The sequence below is a fragment of the Acomys russatus genome, chromosome 11 (genome assembly GCF_903995435.1).
Source record: "Acomys russatus chromosome 11, mAcoRus1.1, whole genome shotgun sequence".
NCBI lineage: Eukaryota > Metazoa > Chordata > Mammalia > Rodentia > Muridae > Acomys > Acomys russatus.
This window is the reverse complement of record NC_067147.1, coordinates 36335022-36360930: the sequence shown is the minus strand read 5'-3', so window position 1 is coordinate 36360930 and position 25909 is coordinate 36335022. Positions and strand designations below refer to the sequence as shown.

Genomic DNA, 25909 nt, shown 5'->3' with positions numbered 1-25909 from the left:
AACTCTGTTGCTTGTGCCTTCTCTTGAGCTCTTTTCCTGTTGTTTATTTGTTTTGTCCAATTTTGGTGTGTTAGTTTTTATTTTATTTTACTATATTATATTTTACTTTACTATTATCCCTTAGCAGCCTGTGTATTTACTAATGAGAGACAGAAAGAGAGATCCAGTTCAGGGGGAGGTGGGGAGGAACTGGGAGGAGTTGAAGGAGGGAAAATGGTAATAAGGATATATTATGTGAGAAAAGACAATTTACTTTCAATAAAAGAGAAAAACAGGGGGAAAAAAACCCTTAACTCATATTAGCTATAACCTAACTGTTAAAAAAATAAATAAATAAAAAATTGTTTCTGTCTACAGAGAATTCCGGTGATGTTTAACGGTATAATTTAAGGCTATAGTTTAACCTGGGGTTTGATACCCTAATAATTTTGAGGTTCTTCTCCATGAATACTAACATGGCTCTCTGTCTATGTAACACATGTGCTTGCTAAGGCCAATTATTACCATTTGAGATTAAGAATTTAAAATGTACTGCATCAACAGAGGCAAGAGAACTGAAAGGAAAACAATGGAGACAACCTAACCTGAGCTTCATGAACTTTCTGAAGCTCTGCCTGAAAATCCTCCCCATTTCCATTGTCCTCATCAGTATCACTGCAGACTCCGCAGAAAAATGTAGGTGGAAGCTTTAAAGTATCTGCTTTTGCTCTCTCTTCAACTGTTGGCTTCTTTTCCCAAACAATAACACATTCCTTGTCATTATCTGAAAAAGCCATACAACACAAGCAAAGACACAATCAGAACTCCAGCCATCCAGTGCCAGCCTAAAGGGTTTTCAATGACATTTAAAGGCCTCCATTACAAGGACTATGAATGCTCATAAAGCCAGCCCATAGCTACCAAAAATTAGTGTTTTTCAACTAGTACTCTTTTTTAAACATTTTAAATGAGCACAAATATATCCCATTAAAAAAACCCTGGAAATTATAGATACTATTGGAGTAAAAGGTACCTTTAAAAGGTAAGACTTAGCCAGGTGTGGTAGCACACGCGATCTCTGTGAATTCGAGGCCAGCCTAGTCTACAAAGTCCAACATAGCCAAGGCTCTGTTACACAGAGAAACTCTGTCTCAAAAATAAAATAAAATAAAATACTAAAAACATTAAAATAAACATACCTGCTAGATTTTCTTCCAATGGTTCATGTTTTTCTGAGTCATCCAGATAGAGTTTTCCATTAAGTTTCTTGACAGCCATTTCAAAATCTTCATCTTCAAATGCAATTGATTATATTGAATAAAAGAATTTTAGTAGGTAGGTTTTCCTAGCCACAAACCTAGAAATGATCTTCATACTTTGACTCTCCCATAGTACTCAGTTTGCCAACTTTTATTATTAGATCCTTCTTTATGTTTTTATATTCACTCTGTTTTGCTCAACTCTACCTTCTACTGCTATTAAGAATTTTCCACTAGTGCTTCCCTCACATTTGTATATTCTGTCATTTCAGCATAGCTCCCAACACGCAGTCACCCAGCCCCACGACGTAACATTCTCTACCAATGCCCAAATGATCTTACTGGGACTTTGAGGATGTTTACCTTTCTCCCTCTTTAACTTGGAGTACTTCTCGAATTATGATTACTTGCAATTTCCTCAAAACATCTACCTGGCATATGATAACCATCTTTCTCTCCCCCCCCCCCCTTTTTTTTTTTTGGTTTTTCAAGACAGGGTTTCTCTCTGTGTAGCCTTGACTGTCCTGGACTTGCTTTGTAGACCAGGCCAGACTTGAACTCACAGAGATCGCCTGCCTCTGCCTCCTGACTGCTGGGATTAAAGGTGTGTGCCACCACCACCCAGCCGATAACCATTAATTTTAAAGAGCCTTTTAAAATGGATGCTACTTTAATCATTTCATGCACCAACTATTTTATACGCACAGGGTAAATACCTACCTCCACGGATGTTAGTCTAAGTTCTAAAAGTCTGTTTGGATTTTGTTTCTTTTTGAGAGGTCTTACTCTATAACCCAAGTTACCCTGGAAACTCCTCATGAATATGAATTCATAGCCATTTTTCTCAGTCTATCAGGTGCTAGGATTATAGGCATGACCCATCATGTCTGGTAAAAAGTCAGGCTTTAAATAATTACACTATATTCCAGATTACTAAGATTACCAGAAGTGATTTTGAAATAGACAGAAGACTTACCATCCTCCTCTTCTTCACTAACATAATCTGGCCTATTCTTATAACAAAAGAACGTTGGAGGAAGCAGAAGTTTGTCTGCAAGGGCTCTTTGCTCAGGAGTAGGAGTGAGTTCATACACAATGAGAACATCAGCGCCTGAGGGAGGATCTTCAGGGTTATGCTTCTCTTGTGCTGTAACCAAGTCAAAACAACTGATAAGACAAAATAACCAGCCTAACTGAAAGCAAACAACATGAAACTAATCGATAGGCTAGAAGAGCACACTGATAATAAAAACACAAACTTTGGAACAAACAAGTTCTGCAATGATCACAAATTAGAATTAGGAGCCTGGTTTAGTGTTCTATTAAAAATTCTTAGAGAACACCAAGTTTTAAAAAATCCTTTTCCTAAGTAATTGGAAATTTCTACCTTCTGTAATCTAAAAAGTGCTGTAATCACACTTCATACACTAACCAATAATCCAGCAAAGTGTCCACGCATTTACAACTGAAAAATGTATCTCCAGTATTATCCAACACAAACATTAGTATACTCAGAGCCAACCTTCATTAGTTCCTATATAGAAGGCGAACAACTTTGAGGTGCAGAGGACACATTCTTTTTGTATGCTAAGCCATTGCAGCTGCACGCTCATGCTTCTAGTGTATCTTAGTTCCACTCAGCTGCCTTTCAAGTGTAATAAAGTCACACATGGGCAGGCTGCCATATTGAACACGGCAGCTTTAGAGAATGGCAGGTGATAACACTGTATCCATTTTTTTTTTGCATATTTACAAATGTGAAACTAGATGAAATTAAATAATCATTCTATGGTCACACTTTGTGTATCAAGACAATTTCTGTGGCTAAGAACACCCCGCCCACTCCAACCTGATGAAAAGACAAAAATTTAGAAAGGAAAAAAAGGAACTCTATAAATAAAATCTGTTGTGATATATTAAGAATCTCTAGATCGTAGGTTCTGATAAACCAATGCCTTAAACCCATCGTAAAATATGCATGTGCCAGTAGCTACTAGGGAATCATCCTCTAAAGCTGCCGTGTCCAATGTGGTAGCCTACCCACATGTGACTTCCTTACACTTAAAAAGGTGGCTGAGTCAAACTAAGATGTACTAGAAAAATGAGATGCATACTAAATTCGAATGACTTGGCATTAAAAAAAAAAAACATGTACAATACTTTGGGGTTTTTTTTTATCCTGATTGATTAAAAGTTATAATTATTTTGTACATATGCATTAAATTGAATAATTACTAAAACTGATTATCTTTTATGCCACCCATTTCTGTTTCATTTTCTATGTTGCTCTCAAAATACTTTAGGCACAGAGATCATACTTTATTTCTACTAGATGGCATTACTAAAGATGGCATTACTACAGGTTAAGATGAATTTCTGGGCATATTCCCCTCATTTGGTCTTAATGAAGCTTCTATAAAATCTGCATATTTACTGTCCCAGTCAAGAAGCAACACTTACTTCTATAAATGAGCTGTACTATATAAAGAACATACGTTATTGAAAGATAGCTGTTAAAAATGAGGTCTACTTTCAAATATAGTTCCTAAACCCTACACAGACATGTATTATATACATTCAATTGCCATCATATCTGAATACTGGCAGAAAGCTGTGGCTAATATCAATGGTTAGAAAAACAGGTCTTCAGTAAACAGTTACAAAGAATAAAGGAAAATTCAATGAAGCAATGAGACAAACATTAAGCAGAGTTGAAAATGAAGCAAAGAGAGCACAAAAGGACATAGATAAAAAATATTAAAAGTGTTACACCACCACCCAAAAAGTATGCTTTGTAAAATGCCATTCTTTAACATGCACACTGCAGTGTTAAGTACTTCAACTCATACAGCCACAATGACTTGGCTAAGGACTACCAGCTAGTAGTCACACCTCACACTGAGAATGCTAGCTCTATACCTTTGCTCTCAGGTTGTGAGCTAGGGATGCTGGTCCAAAAAGCCATTGGATTAGATTTAAAAAGACTAAAATTAAATCCTAGGAAAATAAAGAATATTTCACTTTTTAACATCTTATGAACAAAATGACTTTAAAAATTCAGAACTCTGAATTTATACCAACAGGTTCTTACATATTCATTTACGCACAAGGCCTCTTTCTTTGCTAGTTGAGTAAGAGGTGGCAATACTAACTTATTTAACATATGTGCAACATCTCAGTAACATATGCTTCAAGTAATTTTAAAAACAAAACACTGAAGAATTAACATTTAGAAGGCAAATTAATACTCATGTGCATGAGACTTTGTATTATACTAGGTTCCTCAGCATTGCTTTGTAATGATACGTGTCTCCCCAGTTATTAAAGTGACTCTCTTATAATCTGTTAGTTTGAATACTCAGATAAACTTATTTAGGGGTTAAACTTGTTTGTTCAAATACTTTTGAATGTTTACAAACGAGTTTATTTGACTAAAACATGAGCTTCCTATAGAGTCAAAGGTACACATAAAAAAATCTGCTTGACTCAAGACTAAGTACGTACCCTTTTCTGGTGTTTTAAATGTAGAACTAGTTGAAGAGTCCTCCTTTGGAAAGGCAACGAGATTTTTGACTTTGCCATCTGAAGACTGTCTGATGTCAGAGTTCTGTGGCAGCTCACATTTGTCAGGTTCTACTTTTCCTTCAGATCCACTTGAGACTACTGAAGTAATTTCACTATTGCTATTTTTCAAAGGTGCATTAAAACTAAATCCAAACAAAGAACCAGTGGCTGAACTGTTTCCAAATGCAAATGGCTTTGATTTTTCACTACTAAAAATGCTTTTAACAGACTCTGAGCCAAATACAAACTTTGGAGGAGAAACTACTGCTTTTGGTGTTGTTTCAGAAGTGCTAGATGTTTCTCCAGCTTCTGAGGTTGTATCTACTCCCTCATCTCCCTCAGTTAAATCTGTCCTTTCTCTTGTGGTTTCCTCTAACATAGCTACAGCAATTTTGCCACATGGTGACTCTTTAGGAGTGTTCAGATGAGAAACATAAGGTGTTATCAACGAATCTTTTTCTTGGGCTGTTTTTGCTTCATCAAAAATTTTCTTAAATGAGTCTGCAACATCCTGTAGTTTAAAACGAACAGCTAAATGTTCTATTTTTCTTTCTCCATCTGCAAAATCACATGCAGTCCACACCCACACTCTTTCTGTCCCTTTCATATTTTGCAAAGTCATGTCTGGAGTTATTCTGTGATTGGCACAAAGTTTTAATACCTGGTCCCTTCTCATCACTATGCGAACTTGTTTATTATCATAATTCTGCAAAATCTTTATATCACCAATGCCTCTTTCTTTCCACTGACCAACTTCTTTATCGTATCTGTAGAGTTTTGCTCTGTGACTAAAAACAACTTGTTCGTTTTCCTCACCACTGGATACTTCAACTAGATCAGGTAAGGGAACAACAGGTTCAAAGTACTGTCCATCTCTCTCTTCTTCCTGAGTAACATCAGATTCTTCATCAGTGCCAACTGAAGTTCCACTCTGGTTCAATTTGGCAGGAGACTTAGATGGACTCAAAGCAGATTTAAAACTGAAGTTAAATCCTGTAGTTGACTCACCGAATCGGAAGAGGTTTTTCCGCACAGGGCTGCTTGCCAATGGAGAAGCATGAACTGAGCTGCTGCTGACACTGTCATCCAAGGCGTCTTCCCGCAAGTCATAGTTGTCCCACTCCAAGGTAGGTCCAGGGTTTTCAGGGTTTTGTTTAACTGTAGTGTCTGAAGCACTGGAGGCATCTGCACCTGAGCCTGTGTTCTCTTCATCAGTGACCTTCACTTGATCGTTTGTCAAAAACGTTTTGAAGTCTTTCAGTCCACTTTTCATCTCCTCGGCTCTCTGTATTAGCTTAGCAGCCCTGCCAGTGTCTACCAGTTTATGAGGCGTCTGAAGAGGAATGTCTAAGAGCAGGCGCTGGCACTCCTCAAACTTCTGCTTGAATTCTTCAGCTAGCTCTGGCGTTTTAAACTTGGCGGCCAGCTGTTCGAGTTTGGCGTCCCCATCTGAGAAGTCACTAGCCAGCCACATCCATGCTCTATCTGACCCTGAGAGAGGCTTCAGGTTCATTGTAGTGGTTATCCAATGGTTGGCGCAAACTTTTAGAACTTGTTCCCTTCGCATCAGCATTCTCAGTTTACCGTTGACTTCATTTTTGAGAATTTTTAAGTTTCCCAAGCCCCTTTCTTTCCACTGACTGATCTCAGCATCAAATCTAAATAACTTCACCCTTTGTGAATACAAAACTTTTTCATCTTCCTCCCCTGTTACAAGTTCTACCTTCTCAGGCATCTGCACCACTGGCTCAAAATGGATGTCATCACTGTCCTCAGTCTTATAGGCATCATCATCTCTCTCAGGATCAGAAGAAGTACTTGCTTTCTCAGCCACTTTGCCACTTTGTGATGAGAATAGTTTTTCTCCTGCGCCTGAAAATCCCTTAAAATTAGGGTCTTTCTTGCCAAACTGAAATCCTTCTCTTGAAGTTGACTTTGCAAGATCTGCAAAGGTAAAAGTGCTGCTTGCCTGACCAAAGATCATACCACTACCATTCTTCTGACCACTAACATCAGGAGCTTGGAAACTAGCATCATTTTCAAGATGTTTTTCACTCTTCTTCTCTTGATTTCCCTTTTCCTGAATGCCAAACTTAAACCCATCGGCAGATACAGGGATGGAGAAACTAAACCCATCCTTGATTGACTTAAATTCTGTATTAGAACCCTGGAAGGCAAAGGAAGGTGCTTTTTCTTGATCCACATGCCCAAATTTAAATTTCTGCTCTGTAATGCCAAATTTAAAATTTTTTTCTGGAAAGTTACTTTTAAATTCTGTTCCCACTTGACTTCCTGTAGATTCATTTAACTGTGATTTTGAGCCCACTGTGAAAGCTGAAGGAGCTTCTACAACAGGCTTAGGAGTTGGCTTGGAGGCATCACAGGCCACACATTTTAAGGAAGAGCTCTCATTTTGCAGAGAACACACACTACACTCCCACTGTCCTTCCTTTTTGGTGAACAAGCCTTCAAATCCGCTCTTTGGAGATTTGCTTGTCTCTGAAGGGGCAGGAGCTGGGACAGCAGATGCAGGCTGACTCTGCTTATTTGGATTCTGACAAGCAATGCACTGAGTAGCACTTGCTTCATTTCGGACTGAACACAAGCTGCAATCCCACTGTCCTTCTTTCTTGGCAAACATGCCCTCAAATCCACTCCTGGGAGCCTTACTCATCTCTGAAGTACCAAACTTGAAAGAAGGAAGTGTTGGAACAGTGGTAGATGGACTTGGCTTCACAGGATTCTGACAAGCAACACATTTTATAGCACTTGCTTCATTTCTCACTGAGCATGAACTACAATCCCATTGTCCGTCTTTCTTAGCAAACATGTCTTCAAATCCACTCTTTGGAGTTTTATTTATATCTGAAGTGCCAGCCTTAAAAGCAGCAGGTGACGAAACAGAAGGCAGAGACTGTTTTCCTGGGTTCTGACAAGCAACACATTTTGTAAAGCTTCCCTCATTTCGGACCAGGCATATACTACAATCCCACTGTCCTTCCTTTTTAGAAAAAACAGATCTGAAGTCACTGTCAACAGACTTAGGAAGATCTCCCTGGCCAAATTTGAAAGAACTTTGAACAAAGGAAGATCCATTTTTGTTAGCTGACTTTGTGTTCTGACATGCAATGCACCTAGATGCGGTGGGTTCATTTCTTACTAAACAAACACTGCAATCCCAATGTCCTTCTTTATTTGGAGTCATCAATGAAAATCGATCTTGAGCATTTTCTGAGCCAGTTTTAAGAGCAAAGCCATTTTCAACTAATGGTGGACCTAGGAGCTCTTTATTATTGGTTGGGTTTATATTTTGGCATGATACACATTTCTTAGCTGTTGCAGCATTCTTAAATGAGCAGCTGTTACAATGCCACCAAGACCCTTCCTTCTTTACAATCTGGAATTCAAAATTCAAGTTTCCACCATCAGATTTGCAAATATCCTTGTTCTGAGTTGCAGGTTCCTTTACAATCCTGAGTGTATGATTTGGTGCTGTAGACACATTTGTTCCTAAGGCCTTTAAAATGTTCTGAGCCTCTTCAAATTTACACTTAAATAGTGCTGCTTCCTCAGGAGTTTTGAATCTAATTGCCAGCTGTTCTGGTTTTGGCAACTCATCTGCATAATCAAGGGCATGCCATACAAAAGATCTATCTGAGCCAGCATTTGGTGTCAGTTTCATATCTGGGCTAATGTAATGATTTGCACAGATCTTCAATACTTGCTCTCGTCTCATCAGAAGGCGAATTTTACCAGATGTTTTGTGCCTTAGTATTTTCACATTGCCTATCCCACGTTCCTTCCATTCCTTGGATTCACCATCAAAACGGAATAACTTTGCACGATTGCAAAAAAATTCTTCTTCATCTTCCTCACCAGTTTTTACTTCTATTTTGTCAGGAAGAGGTACCACAGGCTCAAAGTGAGGGCCATCATCATCCTCATCACCATGAGCACTTCCTCCATCTGTTTCATGACTCTTATTTGCCAGCTCTGAAGCAGGTGTTGCAAATATGGACTTCCCTGGGCCATGAAAAGTAAACATATCATCATTTCGACGAAAACCAGAATTCTTCTGCTGATTTGGGCCCATGTTTTCTGTAAGTGTGATTCCAGACACATTTTTGCTTCCAAAACTGAATGTACTTCGAGACCCACTAGTTTGACCAGATATTGGTTTTGGTCCACTATATCCATCTCCTTGCAAAGGTTTATCTGAAGTCAGAAGACCCAAAAGACTTTCACTATTACTGTAAGCTGTTGAAGGAGGCTGTGTCACTACCTGTGGTGATGAAAATGTGAAGTCACCATCATTTGATTTGAAATTTGAGTTAAATTTAAAGGGAGTTGTCTGTGTTGTATGTGCTGGTGTTGTCAGAGGTGGTCTTATTACTTCACCCGGCATGGGCTGAACAAAATTGGTTTTCCCAAATTCTATAACCTTTGATTCTGCTGACCTTGAAGCATGAGCTACAAGTGGAGGCTTTGTGAAATACCCTGGTTCAGGCAAAGGTGGATTTGTGCTTGTCTGCTGAACATTGTAATTAAAGTAATCATCACCCCTGGGTGATAGAATTCCTGTTGCGGGAGACTCAAACCGCAAAGGAGGACCGTACATCTCCTGAGAAAACATACAAGCAGATGAACTTTGCACTGGTGGTGTGTGCATCTGTTGTGAATAGGCATAAATATGTTGCTGGGGTGGAAGCCTGTTCATGCCATAAACTGGACCCTGAAAGAAAAAAATGAACAACTTAATAGATTATCTATAAAACTATGAAGATCTACATACAAATTAACTCTCATAAGCCTCAAATTAGAATATTATTCAGCAAAAAGCACCAATGTACACAGTACATTAAAAGACACTAATGGTGCTACAAAGAGACGTATTTAGCATGTGTTGATAAGACAACACCTTAAAAATCTATACTTACAATGACTACAAAAAATTTCTTATTCACTAAACAATTACCAAATTATGTTAACAGTGATGGTTATGACTAAAACTAATCAAGCATTTATTAATGTATCAACTGGGCACTGTTTAAGCATTTTATCTCATTTTAGGAGTCTTAAAAACTCTATTAAATGTAGTATTAGTCTCCTTTTAAAGTGGGTAGCCTAAAAGGTACAGAGGTTTAAAAAAACTTACCCACAGTCACAATAAGAAAAATGGGGGTCTAAATGTACCCCAGCTCTCTGTTCTTAAAGTCCCCATTTTTAATTACCATCATAATACCCAGTTTACGTCAACAGGATGGCAATACATCAGCCTAGCAAAGTAAGAATGCACTAGCCTTATTCCTATCAAAACAGAATGTAAGAGCCAAAACTACCCAATTCTCTTATACCTAAAATACTCCAAATGCTTCAACTTACTGTTGAAACAGAAAAATAAGATGACTAAGAAATGCTTGTATTGCAAAGGTCACATAACTTCCAATACTAAGCTACTCCATTCAATTTCTTTAAAAGAAACCTAAACATTTAAAATGTATATAGTTATAATGTGTAAGTTTTTCCTTTGTTACCTTTGTAGGAGTAACATTAGCTGCTGGTCTGAGAAGATACTGGGAATTATATGCAGGTGACTGACTATAATATACTGAAGGGCCAGTAGTTGCAACTAAAAAAAGGAAAAAAAAAAAAACAAACGAAAGAAAAGAAAACAATGTTAAAAGTTCTATTCTACAGTTTAAAATACTATCAAGAATTATAAATATAAAATAGGAATCAAAGGAAGTTTTAATTATTCTGATCTTTACATTTCTAACATACTAAAGTATACCATAAAGCAATTAATAAATAAAAAGCTTTAAAAAAAAAAAACCCTTAAGTGACACAAAGAATAAAAACAACACTGCTGTTGTCAACAAGAACAAGTGCTTAACAAACATGAGCATAGTGACACATGCCACTTGATTGCCACACTCAAAATGGCAGGTGGAAAGGTTTCAGTCATAGGTACATAATGAGAGATCATCTCTCAGAAGAAATCAAAGAAAGTAAATGGTCCACCAAAGATCAGCAGGATGTAAAAGCATCAAACTGCTTGATTTTAGAAATAAAATAGTCACATAGGATTTAATAACCAAAAATGCAATGATGGCCTCATGTTTAAGAGAGGCCTTGAAAATCCACAGAATGATGGGATTACAGAGCACAAACTCAAATTATTACTGAGGTTTTCAAGCTTAAAATGACCTAATACAATCATGAAAAGGATCTGACAGTAAGCATATGGCCAGCTCCATGGCTCTTCAGGTGAAGTTTGAGTGTTACCACACAAACCTAGCAATGACTTTTACTTCTACAAGACATGTAAAGGTAAAAGGTTGTCCTCTAACCTCCACAAAGCTGTGGCATACATACAGATATACACACAGAAATAATGTATCTGAAATTTGAAAACAACAGCACAAGCATTGTATACCTATAGTACATATGTACATTCAAGTAAAATAAATAATTTTGTTTTTAATCTACAGTTAAATTAGCAATTCCATCAGTGACTAGTTAGTCACTGGGACAAAAATTGCAAGTTCTTATAAACTTAATAAAAATAATTTTAAAATGCCAGTATATTAATAAATTGTAGAGAAAAAAAATTGAAGAGACTACAAAGTGCAGAGCATATACTATGTAAAAATAGTAAAACTGGTAACATTTTGTTCATATACCTCAGCAAAGATTTTTGTATAGTCTTAAGAATACAAAGATGGGCAGGCCATGGTGGTGTATGCCTTTAATCCCAGGACTCGGGAGGCAGAGGCAGGCTGATCACTGTGAGTTCGAGGCCAGCCTGGTCTACAAAGCGAGTTCAGGACAGCCAAGGCTACAAAGAGAAACCCTGCCTCGAAAAGCAAACAAACAACAAAGATGGGGGCTGGAGAGATGGCTTAGCAGTTAGGAACACTTGACTGCTTTTCCAGAGGTCCTGAGTTCAATTCCCAGCAACTACAATGTGATATGATGCCCTCTTCTGGCTTGCAGGTATACAGGCAGGCAGAGCCCTGTATACATAATAATAAATCTTTAAAAAAAAAAAAAAAAGAAAGAAAGAAAGAAAGAAAGAAAAGGCAAAGGCTGAAAATTTTAAATGCCTGAAAGAACTTAAGATTATAGTTCATGCAAGCTTTTAGTCCCAGGACTCAGGAGACAGAAGCAAGCAGATCTCTGTGAGTTTAAGGACAGCCTGATCTACACAGAGAAACCCTGTCTTGAAAACCAAACCAAACACACAAACAGACGAAAGGATATAGTTCAACTGAATGGTAGTGTACTGTCAAGCATGTAGGAGGCTCAGGGTTTGAGCTTTAACACAATAAAATGAAAAAATAAGGTAAAACAGACACTAACAACCCTAGAATATGTCCAACATTATTTAGAGTATACTGGCAGTTATTTGCATATAAGAAAATACCATGGAGTCAATAACAGTGTTTTCAAGGAATTTAAATATTTAAAAGCAGGCTAACTTATTTATATAGTAGTAACAATCTCATAAAATAATCTGATGCATAAAAAAAGAATAGTCAAAAGGAGAATGTTGTAAAATGTTATGGCTACATATTTAGGGGCTGGAGAGATGGCTCAGCAGGTAAGAGCACTGGCTGTTCTTCCAGAAGCACCAGGTTAGATTCCCTGCACCCACATGATAGCTCTTAACTATAACCCCAGTTCCAGAGGATCCAGCATCTTCTGGCCTCTGGCACTAGGCTTACCTGTGGTGAACAGAGATACATGCAGACAAAACACAGACACAGACACACACACACACACACACACACACACACACATAATATATAACAAATTAAAAAAATTTAAAGACTGTTTTTAGAGGATACTTAATTGCTAGTCTTCTTTATACTGTTTAGTATTTCCAATTATGTTTATATATCTTTCCCTTCTAGGCATCTCATTTTAAAACACAAGAACTCAGCTGGGTGTGGTGGTTCATGCCTGTAATACCAGCACATGAGAGGCAGAAGCAGGTGGATCTCTGTGAGTGTATGGCCAGCTTGTTCTACAAAGTAAGTCCAGGACAGCTAGGGCTATACAGAGAAACTCTCTCCAAAAAAAGAAAAAAGAAAAAAGAAAAAAAAGACAAGAACTCTTCTTTATATTATTTACTACTATGAAAATAGGGCTGCTATTCCAGAGGTCCTGAGTTCAATTCTCTCATCAATGACATGGTGGCTTATAAGCATCCATAATGTGATCTGACACCCTATTCTGGCTTGCAGGTATACATGCAGGCAGAGCACTGTATACATAATAATACATCTTAAAAAACGAGAGACAGACAGACAGACAGACAGACAGACACACACACACACACACACACACACACACACACACACACACGGCTCAGAGGTTAAGAGCACCACCTGCTCTTCCAGAGGTCCTGAGTTCAATTCCCAGCAACCACATGGCAGCTCACAACCATCTATAATGTGATATGATGCCTTCTTCTGGCCTCCAGGTATAAAGCACTCATAAACACTAAATAAATAAATAAACACATCTTTAAAAAGAAAAGAAAATATGGGGAAAGCAAGCTGCCAATAAGCTTATGAGCCTGTCAACAGCCTCTGAAGTTTTCCTTAGCTATAAAACAAGGATGTACAGCTGTCACAATTCCTTGTCCTTCCAAGAATGAGACTATATGAATATTATGGTTTTTGCTTATATGACCCCAAAGAGATGCCAAAGTACCCACTGTACACAAGAACTAATAAATTATAGAGGTCATCAGCCTACTATCCACTATGATCCTTCAGACGATGCACAGGAGTTTTAAGCAGGCAAGGACGGAGCTCTAAACACGTACTTATCTGTGTAAGACATGGCACTTAAGTTTAACTCCACAAAACTCTGCTAGCACTTAGAATCACTGTGAGAAGAGAACAGAGTGAGGTCCTTGAGTGTGGCTCTAGGAACCAGGACAGAAACCTTCCTGGTTTGCAAGCAATTAGAAAACAAGATGTATCCACACCTTTAAAACCACCCTTCTGGCAGAGATAAGAACATCATTATAAATTTGAAAACAGTTCGGGGCTATGCCATGGGTTCTTCTAGTCTAGCCTCGGCTACACAGATGCTGTCAGAAAACAAACCAACGAAATAACCAATATACTAGAGTTCTAGTTAGGTGTCTTTTGTCCCAACTTTTTGGTGGCAAGGTGTTTCAGGTTTCAAAATATCTGCATATATATAAAAAGACAGAACAGAATGCCAAGTAGCACTAAGTTCACTCATGCTTCATAAATTCTTGCAATACACATCATGAAGGTCTGTGGATTTGTTTCTGAGACACAACGTTACTATGTAGGCCAGGCTGGCTTAGACTTGTGATCTTCCTGCCTCAGCATCTTGAATACTGGATTACAGGCATGTTTGCCACCATACTCTGCACCTGGTAATTTTACATAGCATTTCAGTGAATCTATATTTTGACAGCAATCACTTTATGACACTGTGTCAAGACTCAAAATTCTCAAGTTTTAAGGAATTTCAGATTTCAAAATTTCATAATAGGGGTACCATTTGTGGTATCTCTCTGGTAAAAGAAACCTATTTGTATTATTATTTCTGACTACCTGGGGGCACTATACCATACTGGAAAGTTGCTTCTGAGCTTCAGGTGTAAATATCACATCTATAAGTAACTAACTATATAGTAATAATGGATAAGCTAATGAACCCTTCTAAAGCTATTTCCTCATCTATAAAACCAAGTTTACCAACAGAATTTAAACCCTGTTACTGTGATAAAATTACATACAAAATGTACTTTTGCACATAGCCAACCCACAATTAACACTATTAGTAACCTTGGCTAGTTAGCTTTACTCACATAGTAAAAAGTGGTATTCCCATACCTACCTGCAGATACACGAATGCTGACAGTTATATGAATTTAGGGGTTAAGTTATACAGCTAAATGTGAAAAAGAACGTATTATGCAACCAGCTGTGGGAATGCGTGCCTATAATCGTAGTACTTGGGAGGAAGAGGCAGGTAAATAAATTTCTGATTTGAGGTCTGCTTGGGCTACATGGTTCCAGGCCAGCCAAAGCTACATAGTAAAACTCTCGATAGATAGATAGACAGACAGACAGAGAGACGGACCGACAGACAGGATGGAGCAAGTTCCCAGCCACTGAGAACTACATAGTAAAACTCAGTAGGTAGGTAGATATATAGATCCATCTATGCATGCATGCATCCATCCATCATCACAGATGATGAAACACTTATGATCTATGTCATCACAGATACATAGATGTAGGCATAACGTTATTGTGTAATTCAAATGCTGATTTCTGTACCCCTCATATCTGGTTGTAATCCTTGTTCTAACAATCTCCTGTCTCAATGTTGTGTAAACACTGATGCCCATTGTCCCCTGTTCTGCCAATAAAGCAGCTTGCAGCTGATCACTGAGCAGGGGAGAATAGGGCCAAACTTCCTGCCAGCCAGTATAGGAGGAGAAGCAGGGGGCTGAGCCACTGTAGAGGTTCAGGTAAGGTAAGAAGAAGGAGCTGGGGCAGGAAAGCTACACAGTGCAAGTATCTCTGGAACGTACGCTGAGAGGAAACCAGATTAGCTTAGAGGATTAAGAATAGAGTAATAACTGCTCAGTTACTGTGTTGTGAAGCTTATTATTAAACAATACACATAAAAGAGTCTCATTTCTGTAATAGCCAGGTTAAGTGAGAAACAAACATAGTTTTATAAAGATAATTTTAAAACACAGATAAATAGATAAAGTAAATAGTAAATAAATAAACAGCAAGAGAACAACCTAGCATGGGTTTTCCTGTGAATAGCCATGTTTCAAAATAAGGGCTGAAGAGATGTCTCAACAATTAAAGGCTAGGCTCACAATAATGTCTCTCTAAATACCAACAGGTTTAAGTTCTTATTTATGAGGCACCTCTCAGTACATAACTATATTGGTTAACATGTTTCAGTTTATGAAACATTTCATAGTTTAGCTATGATATATGTAAAAAGATTTAGCTTTAATATATTTAGATTTACGATAAGATTTATTTATGATTGGATTTATGAATTTTCAGTATACTATATAGAGTGTTTTGGCCACATGTAAGTAGGTGTGTTTAGGCATGTACAAAACCAAAGACAAGTAAAAATTTCAAGTTACCTCTTTAAATGAGGGTGAGGGGTGGCTGAGCTGGAATATAGCTCAGAGGTAGAACATGTATCTAGCAAGCACAAGGCTCCCTTCAAGTTTAAGTCTCAGTACTACAAAAAAGAAAATTTCAGAAAGGACTATTATTTTACTGGCGTGTGGAGGTTGCTCAGCTGCCAGCTCACCTGTGAGAGGGGCACCATGGAAACCCTGTGAGCCCTGGAAGCCGTCCGGCGCTGGGTCCTGCCCGTAGTGCTCTGCAGGCCAACGGCGAGAGGACGCAGAGCTGTTGCTATTTAGCTTCAGCTCCTGCATTTCTTTCTATTAAAAAAAAAGTAAGGAACGTGAAACATTTAAGTATATAATGCTAGAAACAGTCTCAGCAAACACTTAACAAATGTTTTAGATTTAAGTGTTTGGTAGTGTCTTTTAGATTATACTTTCCGCTGGAATCTAAGTACCGGAAACAGTCTACTCAGTCACTTTAACTCTACCCCCCAGAACTAACTCCCTATATCTCATTCCATTCTTACTTACAAAACCCTCATAAAATTTAGTCCAGCCACAACACCTACACAAAAAACTAAAATGAAACTTCTTTTTCAGACAATCCCTGTCCTCAAGCACTTCAAGCTACCTTTTTAGCTGCTAAGAGTCTTCTCCCCACATTGCTATGTCCTCCGGATTGTCTGGACTACTCAACATTGAAACCCACTCTTATCCACATGGGAGGGAAGCAACGAATTTCCAAGGTAACGACAAATTAGTCAGCAATAACTGAAAACAGTGTCTGCTCAAAACTTTATCATGTGTACATTCTTAGGCATACCATGTTGTTAGTAAAAACAAACAAACAAACAAAACCCCTCATACCTCAAATAGTCAGACATAGATATAGATAGACACACAGATGCAGGAAAAGACAGAACTGGGATCTGATCAAGAACAGACTCCAAAATGTTTTTTGTTTGTTTGTTTGCTGGTTTGTTTTTACCAATTCTCTCCTGCCAGACAAGATGGCAGACATACTGCCTTCTACATGGCTTTCTTATCTCTGCTACTCTACTAAATGGCAATACCCCATCCAACCCCAGAACTTACAAGACTTCCTCTTACAATATGGGACTTAATAATGAATTTTTTTTCTTTTGAAACAAGTTTCTCTGTAGAGCTCTGGCTGTCCTGGAACACACTATGTATACAAGGCTGACCTCAAAAGCGCAGATTCCGCCTCTGCCTCCTAAGTGCTGGGATGGTGTGCCACCATCACCTGTTTTTTTGTTTTGTTTTTCTTGGGAAAAAAAAAAAAAATCGATGTATCTGGGTATCAGATGACAAGTCAATTTTGAAAACAGGTTCAAAATTCTCTAGCTAGGCATCCAAACAATTTATAACAAATGAAATCAGAAAGAAAAAAACAAAAAACAAAAAAACCTAGTTTATGTGTTTTCTTGTTCTAGAAATGCTTCATTTTGAGTGGCAGCTCACATATATAATCCTAGCACAAAGCAAAGTGAGGCAGGAGAACTGCCAAAAGTTAAATTATGTTTCAGGCACAGCAACAAACAAATGCACGTGCTTCAAATATTTCCTTACCTCGATTTCAAGTTAAAAATAGAGCCCACTCATCTACCTAGTCAACTGTCTAGATGCTGCACATCGCAAATAAAAATGAGAAGAAATGATGGGTTTCTGGTCCAAAGTTCTAAACTTTATATACAATATAATAATAATTGTTAATAATAAAAGAACTCGGGGCGGGGGGAGATTGTGACTCCGTCTGTAAAGTGCCTACTGTATAAGCATGAAGCTCAGACTTCAGACTCCAGTGCACACATAAAAGCTAGGTTTGGTGGTGTGAACCAAAAATCCTAGCACTAGAAGGTAGAGCTTACTGGCCAGTCAATTTAGCCTACTGATGAATTCCACATTCAATGAGAATAAAACAAGATGGAAATCAACAGAAGACAACTTGAAGTCAGTATCTGTGGCCTCCAGATGTACCCACCTGCATGTACACATTTTTTAAAGTATTTTTTTAAAGAACCAGAAGATGTAGTAACAATTGATTTCAACAATTCTCAAACCTTACAAAAAAATTAATCAGACAAAAGAAATCAATTTATTTAAGAACAGTAACTAGACTCAAAGTTCAGTGTAGCACCACCTGGTTTTCCAGGCTCACAGACTAATGCTCCATTACATGTCCACAGAATATACTGCTGAATGACTAAAACCTGTATGTTGAAAGAAATTCTAATGTGTTATCATGGTTTATAGAACACAAAAATAACTGTACAAACTCAAACCTTTATTATTTAACCAAGTAATAACCAAAGCCAAATACTGCTGATTATACATACCATACTAATCACCACATTGTACTTAGTATAACATAGGTGTAGGAATGATTTAGTTCTTAGCCAATAGCAAAAAAAAATCAAAATAAAAGTTGTATTTAGCTGGGCATCATGGTGCATGCCTTTAATCCCAGTCCTCCAAAGGCAGAGGCAGGTGGCTCTCTGTGAGATCAAGGCCAGCCTAGTCTGCAAAGCAAGTCCAGGACAGCCAAAGCTATATAGAGATTAAGCTCAGACAACTTTTCAATTCCTAGTGATAAGCCTGACATACTTTATCAGCAGCCATGGTGAGCAATGAATCAACAGAAAACGGTGGTATGATAGTGCATAGCAGTACAAGTTACTTGCGTGGGATACCAGGAATCACGTATTTTAGGTAACAGATTTTCTTAAAAGCTTCACATCTCATGTGTAAGTAATTTAGAAAATATGGTTAAGAGCCAGGAAAGATATAATGCAAAACATGATATATAATCCATAGAGTATAGCAAGAGTATATTTTGATCAGCTCTAAGAAAGTAAAGAAATTTTTTAAAAAGAAAAGAAAAAACCGGCATAGTGGGCGCACACCTTTAGTCCTAGTACTCAGGAGGAAGAGGCAGGCAGATCTGTGAGTTCAAAGCCAGCCTGGTCTACACCAAGTTCCAGGACAGGAAGGGCTGTTACAGAGAAACCCTGTCTCGAAAAACAAAGCAAAACAAAAAAGAAAGAGAATGATTATAGAGAAAGAATTTTAGCACAAAAGGTTACATTTAGCCAAAGGAAGTGGTTACCTTAATGGCCTCTACTTGCTGGCAGATCATTTTCAGTAAAGAATTTTGATCTTCTGCCCATCGGGGAGGTGTTTTTGGAGAATACTAAACACACAAATGCACACACAAGTGTCAGGGGTGTCACAACATTTAGAAGAGAATGTCACACTACTATAACTTGTCTCCATCCCACTTGCCTTGTAACTTTTGCTTGGTGATAAAGAATATTTTGTAGGAGATGGTGTAGAATGTTTTATTTCCGGATCTGTACTGCGCAAGCAACCATTTCTATAAAGAGTACCTCCTTCACTGTAGTCTTCAAGTTCCTGCATAACTGAGTTCAGCATCTCTTTTACAGACTCAAGGGGAACAGGCAACTTAAAAGAAAAAAAAAAAGCTTTAGCTTGAAAAAAAAATTTCCAGAATAACTTAGAAATAAAAGATTCTATTTCATTAAACTGTTTACATTTTTCACACAGACAGGATTGTACTTGGTAGCCCAGGGTATCCCTGAATTCTCAGTCCTTACGTAGCCTTTCAAGTGTGAAGACTACATGTGTGCACCACAGCACATTTTAGCATTAAGTTATACATATAGCATTACAGATCTAAAGTCTAAGGTGTAGGGCTGGACAGATGGCTCAGAGGTTATGAGCACTGACTGCTCTTCCAGAGGTCCTGAGTCCAATTCCCAGAAACCACATGGTGGCTCACAACCATCTATAATGTGATCTGATGCCCTCTTTTGGCACAATGTACATGCAGGCAGAGCACTGTATACATAATAATAAATAAATCTTTAAAATAAAAGTCTAAGTTGTTTTTATTACCTCTGTAAGTCACAGTAATAAAAAAAGTAAACTTAGGACAAAGTTACCCATTCTTCTAAGATATTTTGAAAAGAGTGAAATATAGATATTGAAACGCACCAGACAATATAATCCTAATCTAACAACAGCAACGCAAAATATTCAGTAAAAAGGTTAAACATAAAACCAACGTGAGTGTGAAACTGCTGAGAGATAGTCCACAGGAAATAAAAAAATTCTCTGATTTCACTTCAGCAAAATTCACATTATCATGTTCATTTTGATAACATGTCAAAATGACAAACTACTGTCTACCTTAGAAACAAGTATTCACCTAGGATACCAAAGGGGTGTGTGTGTGCGTGCGCTCGCATGCATACACATGTAGACAAGCATGTGTGGTGTAGATATTCACATACATAGCAGGAATGTGCACACATGTATGGATATTAAATATTTCCCCTGACTCTCTATCTTATATATGGAAGCGTAACCTAGCTTCTCACTAACCTGAAGCTTCAGCTAGTCTAACTAGCAAGCTTACTCAAGGATCTCTGTCATGGCTTCTTGGAAGATAGGTGAGTAGTTATGACCACCTGAGGTTTACTTGAGTGCTGGGTAACCAATCATGGAACCTCACATTTGTACAGCCATCTTCCCAGCCCCAAATGCCAATTTCTGTTGTTGTTTCAATATACGCCAACCCTAAGATAAAGTAAGCTAAATATTCAGATATTTCCACTACACACAAGCCTCTGAAACATAAGAGACATAAGAGATGCCAAAATATGAAACCTGAGCAATTATCAACAATACTAAACTTCAGACAACAACCAGCAACTTACTTTCTGAACCACAGAAATATTTGAATCACTGTCATCTAAAATCTTTATCAGGTAGTCCCTAGTCTTTCTCAGATAATTTTTGCATTCTTCTTGTTCTTCAGGAGACAGGGAATCATTTTCAATATCTTCTGCTTTCCTGTGAAAAATCTATACAAAATACAATTAGGCTCTCAAAGCAAGCAAGCAAACAAACAAAACTCAATTTAATCCTCACATCACTTACCAGTGCAAGATTCCAATAAGAAACTACATTTTTAATAGATTCAAAAGCAGTCATGGCATCTTCTATATTTCCATTAACAGCATCCAATATAGCAAAAGTTATGTGTGCATCTTCTTCACATTCACCAATTTCAGATGCCTAAATATGTGTAGTAACTGTTAGTAAAACTGCTTCAAACCCAAATTCCCAAAGATTATACTTTATCTAAAGAAAGTTAACATTTCATTACAGTCATACTTTTTGTAAGCTACACGATTTAGAAAGCAACACTATCATAAAATAGCTAGGTAATTTACTTATGGAGTTATTTTCTATATGTGCAATCAGTTCATTAGTGTTTATTATTACCTGAATATCCACACTATGGAAATGTTTAAACAGGGGATCGATAGGTTCAGGAATACTATTCTTCTTTCTGATCATCTTCAACAACGGTAAAACTTTCCTCCAATAATGAACACTTCTGCCTATGTATTCCCGTTGATCATAAAAAGAATTAAGACTGCTGCCCTAAAATAGAAAGTCAGTAGTCCACAACTTTATAAATGGTTTAGAGAAACTGATAAAAATTTCAAATCAAAGTTAAATGGAATTTAAAAAAAATTATTAACTGCCTCTACTAATGACACAGCCCAATCTATTTTTAAGGGTTGCCACTGTTAAGGTGGGTATGGTGGCACACAACTGTAATCTTGGTACTTGGGATGCAGAGGCAAGGCAATTGGTAGTTCATGGTCATCCTTGGCCATATATCAAGTTCTAGGACAACTTAGGCTATGTGAAACTCTGTACCACATTTCCTCTATAACTCAACCCCACTGCAACAAAACCTGCCATTTTTAGATAACCAAAGTCTGCCCCGGAAAATAACACTTTGGTCAAAAAGCTAAACACCTATCTAATCTGATACATAGCACACACCAGTACTAGCCAATATTTTACTAATTGGCTATGTGTAAACGCATTAACTTTACTATGGAAAAACACTTTTGTTTAAGGCAATGCTCTTTTAAAAAAATATACACATGCCACGAACTCACTGTTTTCTGAAGGTGCTGTGCCCAGTGCACAAGTAGAGCAGGTTGAAGGCCGTGCTTTTCTTGGCTTCTCAGAGTGTTTATTTCACGCTGAACTAGAAGTCGTAATTTTGCTGAGGTTCCAGGTCTAAAAAAGTTTAACAGAACTGCTTTAAAGAAATGCAGATCAATACCTACATACATCTGAATGTAATTATATCCCTAGTAAAGTCCAGGTCATACGCTAAATAATTATTACTGTTTTACTACTTACACCGCCTTTCTGTGAATCAGAGTGCAGACTGCATCCCACCAGGACTTCTGCCTTTCTGTACACAGCTGTCTGCACACAGGAAACGGCAAACACAGTGGTTGATAGAAAGTGTGGTGAGAATTACATTTCTCCTTTAATTGTAAGTGACTGGTATATATAACTCCAAGTAAGAATACCTGTTTTAGTTAAAAAAAAAAAAAAGTTAGAAAAACAAATTATAAAGCCTTGAAATATTTAATTAATTATAATCATTGCTTACTTCAAGATCTAAAATACATATTGATTCAGGTGCATTTGTTTCAAGCCTTGAGGTTTCCTGAGGCAAATGGTGAAAGAGCTGTTTTAGCCATTTTCGAATTGCTGGTAAAGTCGGCAGTGACTTCCACTGTAAGCCAAGCCAGGTAAGGTGCTGAAGACTACCATTATGTGCTCGAACGGCACCTGAAACAGAAGGGCAAAAACTGACCATGTAAAAAACATTATCTTTGGGTCTTTAGCTTATGAAAACAATTAAGCTAACATAAAATTTGGTTACAAACTGCTTCTCTGTTTTTAAACTGAGAAACAGAATAGCAAAATTTTCACATTTTTATTGAATGCATTAATACTTTATAAATTTTGTTTTTGTTTTGACTTGTTTTTTCAAGACAGGGTTTCTCTGTATAGTCCTGTCTGTCCTAGAAATTCACTCAGCAGTCTTGAACTTAAGAGATCAATCTACCTTGCCTCCCAAGTTTTGGGATTAAAGATGTGTGGCACGATGTTCATGTACACTTTATAAATTTTAGTAAGAAACGATATGAGAAAGTTTCTTCCAGGCCATCTGAGAAAATTATGACTCTTCAACAAATAAATAAGGAAAAAACATTAAACTTAAAAAAAATATACAATAGGGGGGTTGGAGAGATGGCGCAGCAGTTTAAGAACACTGGATGCTCTTCCAAAGGTCCTAAGATCAATTCCCAGAAACCACATTGTGGCTCACAACCACCTAGAATGTGATCTGCTGCCCTCTTCTGGTCTGTAGGTGTATATGCAGAAAGAGCACTAATACACATAAAAATAAATATTTAAAATAAATAAATAAATAATAAAAAATAAACAATACGGACTGGAGAGGTGGCTCGCAAGTAAGAATACTGCTGTTCTTCCAGAGGACTTGAGTTCAATTCTAAGCACCCACACAGCTCACAACTGTCTATAACTCTAGTTCCAGAGGATCTGACACCCTCTCATAGACACCAATGCATATAAAAATAAATTATTAACAAACCAAAACAATAAGTTGGGCCTGGTGGCGTACACCTTTAATCCCAGCATTCCAGAGGCAGAGACAGGTGGATCTGAGGTTGAAGCCAGCCTGGTCTACATAGCAAGTTCAGGGACAGCCAAGGCTACACAGAGAAACCCCGTCTCAAAACAAAACAAAAACAAAATAATAATAATAAAACAAATCTAACAAGTAAATAATATCCACTTTATAAAAAATGTTCAAAAGATTTCCCTTTCAATAAGGAGCCATTAAATAACAATGGGATACCATTATATTAACTTATGAGCATTAATAAAAAAAAGCATGTTTTCCTCTACAAAAAAAATTAATACCGAAAGCTTATGAGCTTCTGGAAGTAAAAAAAGTCCAACTTTTATGGAAATGCTAGCATTTTGGCAATTTGCAAGAAAAGATAGTAAGCACTTCTCCATCTTAGTAGTTTCACTTTTAGGAACTAATTTTAAAACACACACTGTCTACTACTGAAGTTGTCTAGCACTCTTCTGTTTTGTCCTCATCACTACCCATCTGAAAGGATGAAGTAGTTCAAGTTGTAGGAGAACACTAAAAATAGATCGGCTGACTGGCAAAGGGACCCAGGTTGACAAGAAGAAAGAAGCCATCTACACTGAATGGGTACAGCAAGAAAAGGCTAATGGCACACCTGTCCAAATGAGCACTCAGTCCAGCAAGGTGGTTGTCACCAAGCTAAAGCTAAACAAAGATCCCACCCCCCACCCCCACACACAGACACACACAAGAATAAGGCTAGATAGATGGCTCAGTGGTTAAGTCCTCTTACAGAGGTCCTGAGTTCAATTCCCAGCAACCACATGGTGGCTCACAACCCTCTGTACTGATCTGATGCCCTCTTCTGGCCTGTCGGGGTACAAACAGACAGAGCACTGTATATGTAATGATTAATCTTAAAAAAAAAAAAAAAAAAAATCCTAGAATATAAAACCAAATCACACCAAATACAAAAGAACAAGGGCAAATAGAAGGAAGAAAACTTGGTTAAATGAGGCCAGCCATGGTAGAATATGCCTTTAATTCCAATACTTGAAAGGCAGAGGCAAGTAGATCGCTGAGTTCGAGGCCATCATTGTCTACATGGCTAATTCTAGGCAGGCAAGGCTACAAGTGAGACAGACTCTGCCTCAAAACAAAACAAAAAGATCCTGTCTAAAATTCTCAGTATTATATTAACAGAACAACAGCAACAAAAAGTAAATAAATTGAATGCTAAATATAAAGTACCAAGCAAATGATATATATACACAGATATACACATACTACAGGATAGAAAATTCACAAAGGAAGACATACATACTACATATTACTATTTCATCAGGCAGTGATAGCATACACTCATAATCCCAGCATTCAGGAAGCAGAGGCAGGCAGATCTCTGAGTTAAAGGGGGGCTACAAATAGGGTGGGGAATGGTGGCATACACCTTTACTTTGACCACTAAGGAGGCAGATGCAGGTGAGTCTCTCTGAGCTCAAAGCCAGCCTGGTCTACAAAGCAAAGCCAGGACAGCCAAGGCTACACAGAGAAACCCTGTCTCAGAAAACAAAACAAAGATTACATAGATATCTCAAAGAAAAAAATGTGTCATCTACATTCATACTCTTTAACTTCCAACTCTTGTCAAAATAGACATGGAAAGAAATCCAATAAAATATTAAGACTGTGGCAAGAGAGATAGCTCAAAGGTTAAGAACAGTGACTGCTTGCAGGTGTACATGCAGGCAAAGCACTGTATTCTTTGTTGTTGTTGTTGCTGTTTCTGTTATTTGAGACAGGGTCTGTCTGTGTAGCCTTGGCTGCCCTGTGCGCCCTTTGTAGACCAGGTTGGCTTCGAACTCACAGCAATCCATCTGCCTCTGCCTCCTGAGTGCTGGGTTTAAAGGCGTGTGCCACCACACCCAGCCTGTGTTCTTAATAATAAATAAAATCTTTAAAAAAACAAAATTAAGACTGTTAAGGCCTTTCTGATATAAGTGGATCATAATAAAGAACATTTCCTTTGAAAGGTGCAACTTACCAGCATCATATCTAGCCAAGTCATCAGGATCTGGTACTTGTCCATCAAGGTTTCCAATATCATCATTACCAAGGAAAGATCTATCCTTCGATGACTGACTGGAAAACAGAGCATCACAGAGAGCAGACTGGCCACTTTTATTAGCGAAAGATTCCACAACTTCCTTTAAAAAGTCTTGCTTGCCACGACTTAAGTTTAACAACATGTGTCCTGAAAAACAAATTCTTTCCATCATTTTATGTTGAAACACCCGTTTTATTTACTCACATCTCTTTATCATTTAATTACGATGACCAAGAAGGAAATAACATGTTTCATCTCAGACCTCATCTTCCAAC

At 37.7% G+C, this 25909-nt stretch overlaps 1 protein-coding gene across 3 annotated transcripts in view; it reads right to left on the bottom strand.

Annotated features, from left to right (window-relative positions):
- Ranbp2 (RAN binding protein 2) overlaps positions 1 to 25909 on the bottom strand; it is a 531879-nt gene that overhangs the window by 486165 nt on the left and 19805 nt on the right. The window contains exons 9-24 of one of the 3 annotated variants that reach the window (XM_051153075.1): positions 25572 to 25781; positions 22505 to 22686; positions 22246 to 22421; positions 21996 to 22119; positions 21304 to 21465; positions 20956 to 21093; positions 20733 to 20879; positions 19276 to 19455; positions 19100 to 19183; positions 16152 to 16287; positions 10337 to 10431; positions 4743 to 9534; positions 4158 to 4235; positions 2215 to 2385; positions 1179 to 1271; positions 556 to 763 (exon numbers count right to left, since the gene is read on the bottom strand). In XM_051153075.1, coding sequence (XP_051009032.1) covers positions 556 to 763; positions 1179 to 1271; positions 2215 to 2385; positions 4158 to 4235; positions 4743 to 9534; positions 10337 to 10431; positions 16152 to 16287; positions 19100 to 19183; positions 19276 to 19455; positions 20733 to 20879; positions 20956 to 21093; positions 21304 to 21465; positions 21996 to 22119; positions 22246 to 22421; positions 22505 to 22686; positions 25572 to 25781 — 6976 coding nt within the window. The remainder of the gene's footprint in view (positions 1 to 555; positions 764 to 1178; positions 1272 to 2214; positions 2386 to 4157; positions 4236 to 4742; positions 9535 to 10336; positions 10432 to 16151; positions 16288 to 19099; positions 19184 to 19275; positions 19456 to 20732; positions 20880 to 20955; positions 21094 to 21303; positions 21466 to 21995; positions 22120 to 22245; positions 22422 to 22504; positions 22687 to 25571; positions 25782 to 25909) is intronic. The other 2 variants (XM_051153073.1, XM_051153074.1) reach the window with 2 other exon arrangements.